At 49.9% G+C, this 12,274-nt stretch overlaps 1 protein-coding gene across 1 annotated transcript in view; it reads right to left on the bottom strand.

Moving 5' to 3' along the window:
• Positions 1-373: 373 nt before the first annotated feature.
• The window catches only part of Mt4 (metallothionein 4), a 43,260-nt gene continuing 31,359 nt past the window's right edge, over positions 374-12,274 (bottom strand). The window contains exons 2-4 of the mRNA XM_015488805.2: positions 2,535-2,602; positions 1,135-1,200; positions 374-631 (exon numbers count right to left, since the gene is read on the bottom strand). Of these exons, the coding sequence (XP_015344291.1) occupies positions 540-631; positions 1,135-1,200; positions 2,535-2,565 (189 nt within the window). The 5' untranslated portion in view covers positions 2,566-2,602 and the 3' untranslated portion in view covers positions 374-539. The remainder of the gene's footprint in view (positions 632-1,134; positions 1,201-2,534; positions 2,603-12,274) is intronic.

Genomic DNA, 12,274 nt, shown 5'->3' on the forward strand with positions numbered 1-12,274 from the left:
CGACAGGAGTTCATGAGAAGGTGATCGCAGGGGACCAGGTGCTAGTGGAGACTTTCAGGAGACAGCACAGAACAAGCTCAGAGTTGTCCCACGTGAGGGAGGAACCCTGGGTATTTATCCACCAATTCCTGATTCTCATTGGTTAAAGGCTATTCCCAGGGACATTAACTCTCCAGTGCTCAGGACCTGCGCAGTGCAGAGGCCCAGACTGTCCCTGAGCAAGAAAAAGCCTGGAGCAGGGGCAGGGTGGCAGCACGTGCAGCGAGCAGCGGCTTGCAGGAGGGTCCCAGGGCCAGCTGCAGGGTCTGCTATGGAGCCAGCCCATCTTGGTCTTGCTGGACGTGGGTAAAACAATGCTCTGAGTCGCCAGACGACCACGAGTGAAAACTTTATTGCTCTCAGCACTTTACATGAGTGTCACCAACACCACGTTTGGGCAAATATATAAAAAGCACAACTTATGGTACAATCGTTTCAACCTCTGATTCATGCACTGTACAGATGCTCCCAGGATCTCTCCCAGCACGAAAGGACGGGTCTCAGGCACAGCAGTTGCACTTGTCCGAGCCCCCTTTGCAGATGCAGCCCCGGGCACACTTGGCACAGCCTGGGGGGCAGCAGGGACAGCAGCCTGCAAGGGTTAGCAGATGAATGAGTCAGCTTTGCGTCCACTCTTCCATCTTCCCACCACCCCTCCCATCACTGAGAGGAGGTGGGAAGAGTGTGAGCACGAGGCTTTGATCCATATTAGAAACTGTGGGACGGGAGACTGTGGGACATGAGAAGGGAATCTCAAGGGTCATCCAGAGTCTGCCAGAGTCCCAGAGAGGGGAAGAGGTTGTCAAGGCCATGGGTAGTGGCAGATACAAGACTAGAACCAGGACTCCAGGCACCAGGCTGGTGCGTTAGCTCCTTTGCCACTGGACAGGACAGAGCCTCCCCTCAGTCCCCTTCCTCCTCCAAACCCCACGGATGTCCCTGTGCTTGGGTGGGCTGTAGCCCTGAAGAGCGATGTTTCGGATCCCTTCCAAATGAGTTCAAGGCCCCTCAATGGCACCATGGCTGCATGGTTGAGGATGAAGGATTAGACCTTTCCAGAGCCCAGCCCTGGGTGTCCCTCGTCACCATACTCACTTTTACGACATGTTTTGCAGCTGCAAGTTGTACATTTGCAGTTGTCTCCACAGATGCACATTCCTCCTACAAGAGAAGACAGGGCCTCCGTGACACCAGGGCTGGGACGGAGTGGACTGCGAGCCCTGCTGCAGACTCTCACTGTGGCAGGGTGTCTGCACTGGCCTTGGGGAGTAGCTGCTGAGCATCCCCCTGTGTTGAGGACTGTCCAGTGGTTCCCGTCACAGGCCATCAGGAATATTTGTTAAAAGGCACATTCCTGGGACCAAACCCTAAGATTGTCTGATTTCTGAATTGAGTGGGGAAAGCCATTAGTATTTTTCATACATAAAAATCATCCACATTTAAAAATTTTTTTTGGTAATACTGGGAATGGTTGAACCCAGAGATGCTTTACTACTGAGCTACATTCCCAACCCTTTTTTACGTTTTATTTTGAGACAGGGTCTAAGTTTCTGAGGGCCTTGCCAAGTTGCTGAGCCTGGCCTCAAATTTGTGATCCTCCTGCCTCAGCCTCTGAGTCACTTGGATTACACACATGAGCCACCATGCCCAGCCATTTTTTTTTTAAACTCATCCCAGCCATCATTTCAAAATGCTGGAAGCTCTATCTATCTTTTTTAAAAAAATATTTTAGTTATGCATGGACACAATATCTTTATTTTGCTTATTCATTTTTCATGTGGTGCTGAGGATTGAACCCAGTGCCTCACATGTGCAAGGCAAGTGCCCTGCCACTGAGTTCACAACCCCAGCCCTGGAAGCTCTGTCTCTTTAGCACTTTTTTGGTACAGGCATGTGCTGTTAAGGATGACAGGCTTGTGGACTTTTAGATACCGTTTTCCAAGGCTGTGAAATCTCAGGATGGCTTTGAACCAGAACTCCCTCCTTCTAATCAACATGCTTCTGTGAAGATAAGCAGTTTTGAAGACTCGGGGATCCACTTAGGTGGCTAACAACTACCCTGACATCTGTAAGTGCTTAATGATTTTAGTACTTTCATGGAAACCCTGGGAGGATGCAGCTGGGAATGAGTGATCTCAGTTTACAGATGAGGAAACCACGACTAGAAATTATAAGTGTGGATGAGTGAATGGCAGCAGCAATGGACCTAAGCCAAGTTGCCAGGTTCTGGTCCAGAGTTCTTTTCCTGAACCTGGTGGCTGCCCCCAGGATCTGCAACTAGGAGGACCAAAGTTTTTAGGTCCTCTCCTCGGCCATTCCCTGTGCCAGGGCTACCAATTCCAGCAAATCAGACTAGAAGTCACCATGGTGGGAGCTGCCCCAGAGGTTGTCAGTCCAGGACAAACCTGATTGGCGACTTCTGATTGGAGTCCTGCATGCTCCCTGGAGGGTGCTGGTGCTGTGCCCTAGGACCCCAGGAGGGCCTCCTTACTTACCAGACATGCAGGTGCAATCCCCGGGGTCCATGGTCCAGGCGTGCAGGGGGTTCCCGCTGCTGTCCTAGCTGAGGAAGGGAGGCTGAGTGAGCAGTGGCTGGAGGCTCCCTATTTAAAGCCGTGTAGGTGGGGCCCGCAGCTCACCCCACCTCTCCCTGGGGCCAGACGCCCTGCACACGGCCCAGCCAGACGCTGCAGGCTGGGGGCTGGGGAGAGCAGGCAAGATGAGGACAGAGAGGCTGAGCGGTACAATCATTTGGATGGTTTTCCACAAAAGGTACAGATGCTGCACCTACTCTACCTGCCCACTGCCAAGGTGTCACAGAACCAGGCTCAGGTTCAAGTTGGCAGTTGCAGGCATCCAGCCTCCGGGTCTTACCTACTGTATAATCTGCCATTTCTATTCCCTGCTTCACGGGGGCTGCTCCTGCCCTGGCTCCAGCCTCATTTTCTTTCCCTGGGTTGATCCTTATCGTGGGTAAGAAGGTGGGAAATCAGGGGGACTCTCCTACCTGAAGCTCGCAGCTCTCCTCCAAGCTCACACACAGGATGGCAGAATCCAGAGAGGACTGGGGGACATCCAGCCCCAACCTCCATCATGACCCCATTCTTTGATAAAGGCAGCAACTGCTTACCGTTCACTCTTATGCAAAGTGCCCCACAGATGACATGGCTCCAAATGTCCCCCCTTAAACTGTCCCCTTCACCCACCCCTGAACAGAAATTATGGAGCAGCCATTAATGGGGCTTCCTCCAAGAGGCTGCCTCCAATCTCTCCCTCTCTAAGACGGAAGAAATCTCTGCGTGTGTTTCCCCTTGGTGATGTGTTTGTGCCTTTCTCTTGCCATTTACTACTTTCTACTCTGCTGGGTGATAATGATGATGATGATGATGATGATGATGATGATGATGATGATGATGGAATTGAACTCAGGGGCTCTTAATCACTGAGCCACATCCCAAGCCCTTTTTTGTATTTTATTTAGGGACAGGGTCTCCTGGAGTTGCTCAGGGCCTCGCTAAGTGGCTGAGTGTTGGATATGGAAAATGACAAACCCCCAAATAACGTGGCCCAGAAAGAAGAAATGAGAGAGAAGGCAATGCATTGATCCTTTCCCAATACATTCTTTCCCAGTAACAAGGAAGTCCTGAGAAGAGCTATCCATCAAGTCTGAAATGACAGTTTCTGGGAAGAGGCCAAAGCATTTATCCCGCCCCAAATAAATTTTTTCCCAGATACAAACCACTGATCCCACACCCTCCATCTGGCCCAGTAAAAATGAATCCCAGATACCGAATACTGACCCCACACCCTCCATTGGGCCCAGTAAAGATAGCCCAAACTGACACCTCTCAGTGTAACCTACATAAGCCCAAACTCCCCCCTTTGGCTGGAGGCTCATTTTCCACCAGTAAATGGATCCATCAGGACGTCACTCCTTTCTGGAATAAAAGCTGTGCTGAGCTGATCTGTCTGGCCCGATTCTTTTGTGCTAACACTGAGGCTGGCTTTGAATTCACGATCCTCCTGCCTCAGCCTCCCGAGCCACTGGGATTACAGGCATGCACCACCACACCTGGCTGTATGATTATTTCTGTTCAAATATTTTATTTGTGTTTAAATAACCATACAGCAGGCCGAGCAGGTAAGCGGGCTGTGATCTCCCTCTCTCCAATCTGGGAGTGCTCAGGGATAAGACCAGCATCTGAAGCACCTCTCCTCCTTCTTAACTTTCTGTACACAGGTAAACCAGTGCATTCTATTTGTACCTAATGATGGGATTCGTTGTATGTGTTCGTACATGTGCACAATACAACAGTACGGCCAGTGGATGTTGAAGGAATGAATGAGTGAATGAGTCAGATGGATGGTTGAATGACTGAAGAAGTGAGAGGTTAAGCAAACACCTGAATAAGAGAATGAATGAGTGACCTAGGACACACACACACACTCACACACACACGCATGGATCTCCTGCGAGTGGCCACACTGGGAACCTCTGCTGAAAAGTGTTGTCACCTTTCTGAAAAGGCAAATGATGGGGCCTGGCCAACACCAGAGCAGATGGTTCCTCTGGGTTCTCAGCTTGGCGGGGTACCCATTGTCATCCACCAGGACCCCCTGGGCCCAGCCTGATCCGTGGAATCACCGAGCTGAACTGAGAACTTCCACTGAGGAGAAAGGGATGAGGTGTCAAGGTCATCAGAAGAGCTCTGGACAGGCACTGGGCGGGGACAAGACTGTGGTGGTTCAGAAATGCTCCCTGACCTAAAGGCATTCGCTGCCCAGTGGGGGACATTCATTCATTGTCTGCTTTTCAAGTGTCACCAGCATGAGCCCTGAAGTTACTACGGATAACCACTGTCATCTGGTCAGTCAGATGCCACTTGCTTGCCAGAGTGAAAACCTGAATCCTGATCACCACCTGCTCCCACTGTGGGCCATCAAGTTCTCACATAACCCCAACCACAAGGAGGGCTCCAGACCGGGCTCCATCTGTGTCCAGGCCATGTTCATATGCCATATGAACCTGGGATCCTTATCATCTCATTATAATGATAAGAAACACATCCACAGGCAGGATGAAGGATCGACTGTGCCCAAATTAGGAAAGAAGACATGTGTGGCCCTGATCTCTGGAAATCTCCTCCCTTTCCCTGATAAGCTCTGATGGCAGCAGGAGTGATACGCCCCCTCATCACCAGACCCCAGGCCTGTTCAGAAAGAAGGTGCCTTTAGAGTGTGAGCGCCCCTTTTCCATTCGTTGCCCGGTGAGTCAAGTTTCCTGCCTGCTCTCAGACTGGTCATTTGCAAATGGCACAGAGCAGGAAAAGAATCTGCAGATTCGGTGACACCAGGGCCATACTCTGTGCAGGGCGCTGGAGAGCCAGCCATGAGGAAAAGCAGCTCATAGTTCAGAAAAGCAGGAGCATCTCAGCCCAGGAAACCCACGTCTGGGCGTAGCTGTCACACAGTCCAGAGGCTGGGGCCGTCTTCCTGGGCCTGCTCTACCAGCTCATCCCAGCCCATCTCTGTGGCAGGGCCCACTTCCCCCACCTCTTGCACATGCCCCCTAGCACGTAGTAGACTTGGAGGCCCAGCCCGACCAAGTGAGCCCAGAGATGGAGGAGACTTTCCTTCACCCTATCTAGGCCATCTCTCCTCCCTCCTCACTACCTGTGCCAGGAATTGCTTCCTCTTTTGTGGATCAATAGTATCTTGTTGCTTAAGGCCTCAATTGAATGATTGTGCCAAAATTCAACCCTCTCATATTTAAATATTTCCCAATTTCTGGGCTGTCTAGATTGAAACAACCAAGTGCAACACTGAACGTTCTGGTCTAGGTGGAACTATGCCCAGGTTGGTCCAGTACTTTTACACAATCCTTCTTTTAGAGCCTGGGAAAGAGCGTTCACAGGCCATTTTCTGAGTCTCAGTTCCTGGTCTCTGAATGGCAGCAGAAAATTAAGAACATACGTGCCGCTCCAAGAACACGCGACAACTGGCAGGCATGCCTAAATCCAAGCTTAGAAAAATCAGTATTTTGCTGAGCACGGTGGCACACGCCTGTAATCTCAGCGACTTGGGAGGCCGAGGCAGGAGGATGGCAACTTCAAAGCCAGCCTCAGCAATTTAGCGAGGCCCTAAGCAACTTAGACTCTGTCTCAAAGTACAAAATAAAAAGGGCTGGGGATGTGGCTCAGCGGTTAAATGCCCCTGGGTTCAATTCCTATATGCCCCATCCCCCAAATCAATATTTCTTTAGAGAAGTGATCCTTGAGTCTTCTTGGAGGGATTCCAGGAGCCCTTTGAAAGTCTGGTGAAAGCTTGGACTGTCTTTTGGGGGGCACTGGAGGGGAGCAGAAATGCATAACATCTCCCCACAAGGGTTTTGCGGATCTCAACTCTGCAAAGAAGCCATTCTGCCTGGAGTAACTCTTCTCTTATCATCCCCAAATTTTACTCCTTTGAGCCACCCAATCCTAAATATCTCCTTCCCCGGGNATGGAACCCAATGCCTCACACATGCCAAGCAAGCGCTCTGCCACTGAGCTGCACCACCAGCCTGCATGTTCTCATTTAACCTTCACAAGGACAGTGCTGTCGCTTGCATGATGCAGATTTTGCAGATGGGGAAACTGAGGCTCAGAGAGATCAAATAACTTGCCCTAAGGCAAAAAAAAATACACAGCTTCTCTAGACCATAAAGCTTCTCAGGAACAGGGGCACCTCATCTCCAAGACCAGGGCCAGGCACCACTGAGTGCTGCCATCCAGCAGGTGGTCCATCAACTGATGATGAATGATTGGCTGGATGAATAGAGTCACATCCTGGTCATCTTCTCTGGCTCGTTCGTCAAGGGAACTCATTGTTCAAAAAGAGCAGTTGAAAGTTTTGAGATCCAGAGTCTCAAATCCTGGTCCTACTGGATCAAATCCCTTTTCTCATCGTCCCCCACCCCCCGTTTTTTTTTGCCTTAGGGCAAGTTATTTGATCTCTCTGAGCCTCAGTTTCCCCATCTGCAAAATCTGCATCATGCAAGCGACAGCACTGTCCTTGTGAAGGTTAAATGAGAACATGCAGGCTGGTGGTGCAGCTCAGTGGCAGAGCGCTTGCTTGGCATGTGTGAGGCATTGGGTTCCATCCTCAGCACCACATAAAAATAAATAAATAAAATAAAGGTATCATGTCCATTTACAACCAAAAATTTTTAAAAATGAGAAAATGTGTAGCAAACAGAACCTGGCACAATGTTATGATCATTTAACATTATGGCTGTTCATATTATTATTATTACCGGTGCCTCATATTCCTCAATAGGTCCCGAGATCTTAAGTAGTATTGTATTCATCAGCAATATATATTGTAGAGCTTTAATATTTGGATTTAATTCCCTTGGAGTCCTGGGGTCTGGGGACCACAGGGCTAAACTCTTTCTACCTGTTTGGAGGAAAAATTGGCCTTCCACCTACAGAGCCCTTTTATGGGGTGATTCTGGTCTTATATATGGAACTATGCCTTCAATATAGGGGGCAACAATCAGATCGGCCAGGGGTCCTGTGGCCCACCACCTTGAATCCTACGTGGGAGCCTCAGAACGCTGAGAAGTCAGGCCAGCTACCTGATATACCAAGGGCAGCACAGGAGCCCAGAGAGATGGGACCCATGCTGCAGGTACTGAGCCCAGGCTGGCGGGAGGAGGAGTCTGAACGTGGCTTCTCAACTCGCTGGCCACCACCCATGCTGTAGATCTGAAGCACTGTGACTGGATCCCTCAGCAGTGTGGAGCCTGTGTGGCTTCATAAACTGTTTAGTAATTAATTGTTTATTAGAAAAAAGTTCAAACATACTAAAAAGTACAAAGCTTGGTGTTCTGAACACCACTGTATCCACCACCCAGAATTAGTAGATGTCAACAGGGGCATATTTGCTTCACCTCTTTTAATTATAAGAAATAAAACATTAACAGGCTCTTGGCTTTAAACATCTCCTCTGGGCTGGTCACTCCCAGCTTCAATGTCCAGTCCGGGCCCCTCTTGTAAACTCAAGTCTTCATATTTCTGGCTGCTACTCCACAGCTCCACGTGGAGGTCAAAGGACATCCGAAACGGGGGGGGGGGCATCGTCCTGAGCTCTGGCTCGCACTTCGCCCCCTGCCAGATCCTCCACGGGCTTGTCTGGCCTCCACAGTGGTCACAGCCACCATCATCTCTGCCTTCCGTCAGCACTTGTCTCCTAACCAGCCTCCTGGCCCCTCCCTTTATGGCTGTCCTCTTGACCTGAGCCACCCTCTCTGTTCGCCACACACATTCAAAGTGATCTTATTAAAATAAAGGTTGCATGTCACTGTTCTTCTCTGAATCCTTCAGAGGATTTCCATCCCATGAGAAGACAACAAAGCTCTTGGCTACCCGTGGTCAGCCCCTGTTATTTCTCTGCCTTTGTCTCTTAAAGCTCTCTCCAGCCTCACTCCACTCCAGCCTCTCTGCCTCCTCACTATTTGAACTCCCTAAGCATGCTTCAGCTCCAGGGCCTTTGCACATCCTTAAAAGATCTTCCCTTAGACATCTGCAGATGTCTCTTCATCTCCCTCAGATGAGGTCTTCTCTGCCCTCTTACCTAAAATGTCTGCCTCTTAACACTTCTTTATGAGACTCTTTGCTTTCTTTTCTTCCTTGGTACTTATTCCCATTAAATATACTGTATATTTTGCTTATTTATATTATTGCCTGACTCTTTTTCCATATGGACAGGGATTTTGGACTGCTTTGTCCCCTGCTGTATACTGTGTCCTCAGTGAAGTACCTCATGTATGTGGGTGCTCAGTTGGTTGAATTAATCTATCCAAGTCCCCTTCATCTCCCTCCCTCAATCCTCCCCTCTTTCCTGTGAAGAAGACAATTGTGGAGTTCATGTGTATCCTTCAAGTTTTTGTTTTTATACTTTTTTTTTAATAAGTGTGCACGTGCATAAATCTATATATAGCATTGCTTTGTGTGTTTTTTTAAAAAATACCTAAGGGACAACGTAATGGAAGGATGTTTTTGAGATCTATCCATGCTGAGACGTAACTCATCTATATTGTACGAAGATGTCACATTTTCCCTATCTGTACTCTTACTAACAGATATATAGGTGACTACATGTGTTCTCTATTATGAAAATTCTGGGGTGTGGGGAGCATGTCCGTTCATGTCACATAGATGAGGGTGCAAGTTTCACTCATCCTTAGAAGGAGGATGATGAGGCCGTAGGGAACAGTGGCTCTCCAAAGACCCTACGCCAATCTTACATTCCCTCTAGCAATTGCTGGGGGGCCCCATTTCCCCACCAGCTCCTCTGATATTTCCTGTATTCAGACTTTGAAATCCTTGCCCATCTGATAAAGTGGAATCTCAAGGAAACGTAATCTGAATGCCCCTGCCTCCAGCTCACCAACCCTAACGTCCAGCGAGCTTGGTCCGGTCTTCCTTACACACGAGTGTGCCTTTCCCACCCTAGAGAGAGAGCACAGTGAGGACCGGGGCTGCCGTTCTTTACGCTTGTTTCCAATCCTGGATCCTGGAGTCTCCCAGATAAGCTCCCTTGTCTCTGCCATCAAGTGGGCCAACTCACAGAGACAGAACCAGGCAGGTTCCCACCCCGGTAGCCTTCACTAAGATTCCACGCGCGGAGCGGCTGGCTAGTGGCAACCTGACACGGGGTCACGGTCAGCCCAGGGACTTGCCAAGGCATGTCCCCTTTCCAGACGTCAGTTTGTCATCTTTAAAAGGAGATGAGAACAGGTGGAAAGACAGGAGATCCCGGGGTAGAAAGCTCGAGGGAGACGTGGGAAGCCATGGAGAACCTTCCTTGTCACAGATCCATCCTGTTCCGGGAGGTGGATCCACCATGCGGAGGCCTCCAAACACCAGGCGCTGGGCCTTGGGGAGGGGAGCCTGGCTGGAAGGTTGGCGGAGCCCCTGCCCCACCCACTGCCACGTATTCTTCCCCCTCCCCGAGGGCTGTGAGGGTGCCTCCCCTCTGGGCCTAGTTCTGCCCGCTGGGCAGACGGATGCCAAGCATTTTACCATCGGGGAGATGCTCTGCAGGTCCTCATCATCTGTCATGTTCTTCATATTTCCTTTAAATACATTCAGTTTTTCTAGAGATTTGTTCCACCAGCTAAGAGGGGATGTGTGGGCATGTCTGCAAGTGCTTGTGTGTCCATATGTCTGTGTTATGCGTCCACATTTGGGTTTGTGTGAGTGAGAAAGACAGACAGAAATATAGAGCCTGAGAAAGCTGCGACTGTTCTTTCCCTTCAATCACAAATTCTACTTTTCTCTTCCAAACGCACTCAACTTCCACTTCCCCTGGCCCCCCAATTCCACTCAAGAGACCCAGTAGAGAGCCCCACAGCCGGCGCGTGAGCAGCCTCCAGGAGCTTAGAAATCAGGCCAAGGTTAATTAGGAGCTACCTCCACCGGTGCCCAAAGCACCTGTGCGCCTGGTAAGCTTCACAGACTCTCCAGGGCTGGCGGCTCCCGGATAATTACATGGGACCCAGTGCCACAGCTATAATTCAGTGCCCACTGGGCAAGTGAAACCCTCTGCTTTGCACACGGCCCCAAGGAAGGATGAGTAAGGCCAAAGCCAACAATTACCCACAGCCAGCGCCCCCAGCAGCAAAGTGGCTAGTCCAGGTTGGTTGGCAGCCGGAGCAGAGTTCTGCAGGGGAGAAGCAAGCTCCGGCCAGCCTCTCCTCCTTCCTTTCCTCACTTTGTTCTTTCCCCCTTCTATCCTTTAGTCAGTCATTTTGCAACCATGTTTAGGGCCTACTGTGCCAGGCTTTGGGTAGCCCTTTGGAAGGGTGAGTGAACCTGAGCCTTGGTGCCCAGGAAAGGGGCTTCCTTTCCAATAGGGGTGATAGGCACACCAGTCGTTATCAGAAAAGGAGACAGCAGCTGGGTGAGGTGGTGCAAGCCTGTAGTCCCAGCACCCTGGGAGGCCGAGGCAGGAGGATCACAAGTTAGAGGCCAGCCTGAGCAAATTAGTGAGACTCTGAATAAAAAGTTAAATAAAGGAGTGGGGATGTAGCTCAACGGTATGGCGCACCTGGGTTCAGTCCCTAGTACCGCAAGAAAAGAAAGCAAAAACAGAAAAGGAGACAGCAAGCAGAGTTTCTTCGAGGGCACACAAGGGCAGGGTGGCATGTGAGACAGCTCTGAGACTGAGCAGTCATTGTTGTGTGCTAGGTGTCCCACTCCCCTTGCTCTCGTCTTGGCCCTTCACCTCCATTTGTCCCAGCGAGGTGACTTCTGGGTTCCTCATGAGGTGTTGGGGCCCCACTAGGGATTTTCAACTTGCGCATGCTCAGAGCCCTGGGGCTCATAGGGGTGTGTTGTAAGGGCTGCCCGGTGGGCCGTGGGCGGTGGGCGTGTGCCCTATTTAAACAGCAGCTCCTCTTTCAAAAACCTGCATCCTGCGCATCCCACCCTCATCCCCTCAAACACACGATGTTTATTCTTTAAGGTTGGGGTGGGCTGGGGACAGTGGGGGTGACAGATAGGTGGCAACTAGGAACTGTTAGAAAGTTGGTCATCACCAGCCCCAGCTAGCAAGGTAGTGAGTGAACCTGCCCGAGACGCCTGCAGGACCTGCGGCAGGCCTGGACCTGCAGTCCCAGGTGGCCACAACACACAGCCCAATGTTTTTCCATGTTTTCTCTTGTTAAAATTATACTGAGTCTTAAACATTTTTAAAACATGTAAAAAGAGAAAATTAAATATGGGATCTTTGAGCTTCATCAAATACTAACATCAACTACTATTCATTTCAATTTTTTTCTCCCTGTCAATCAGGGCCTGGCACATGCTGGGCAAGTGCTCTGCTACTGAGCTACATCCCCAGACCTTTTTTATTTTGAGACAAGGTCTACCTAAATTGCAGAGGCCAGCCTTGAACTTGTGGTCCTCCTGCCTCAGCCTTCCGAGTCACTGGGATTACAGGTGTGAGCCACTGTGCCCACCCTCCCTTTTTAATTTTGTTTTGGGGCAGGGACGTCATTAAATTCCTGAGGCTGACCAGGAACTTGCTATATTTCTACCTCAGCCTCCCTCGAAACTGGGATCAAAGGCGTGTGCCCTGCGCCCATCTTCATTTCAATTTTTAAAAGGATCAAAACACTCAAAAGAGGGCAGAATCCTCTATGTCATCGTTTCTTTTTTTTTTTTTTTTTTTTTTTTTTTTTTTTTTT

The sequence above is a fragment of the Marmota marmota genome, unplaced genomic scaffold, assembly GCF_001458135.2.
Source record: "Marmota marmota marmota unplaced genomic scaffold, marMar, whole genome shotgun sequence".
NCBI lineage: Eukaryota > Metazoa > Chordata > Mammalia > Rodentia > Sciuridae > Marmota > Marmota marmota.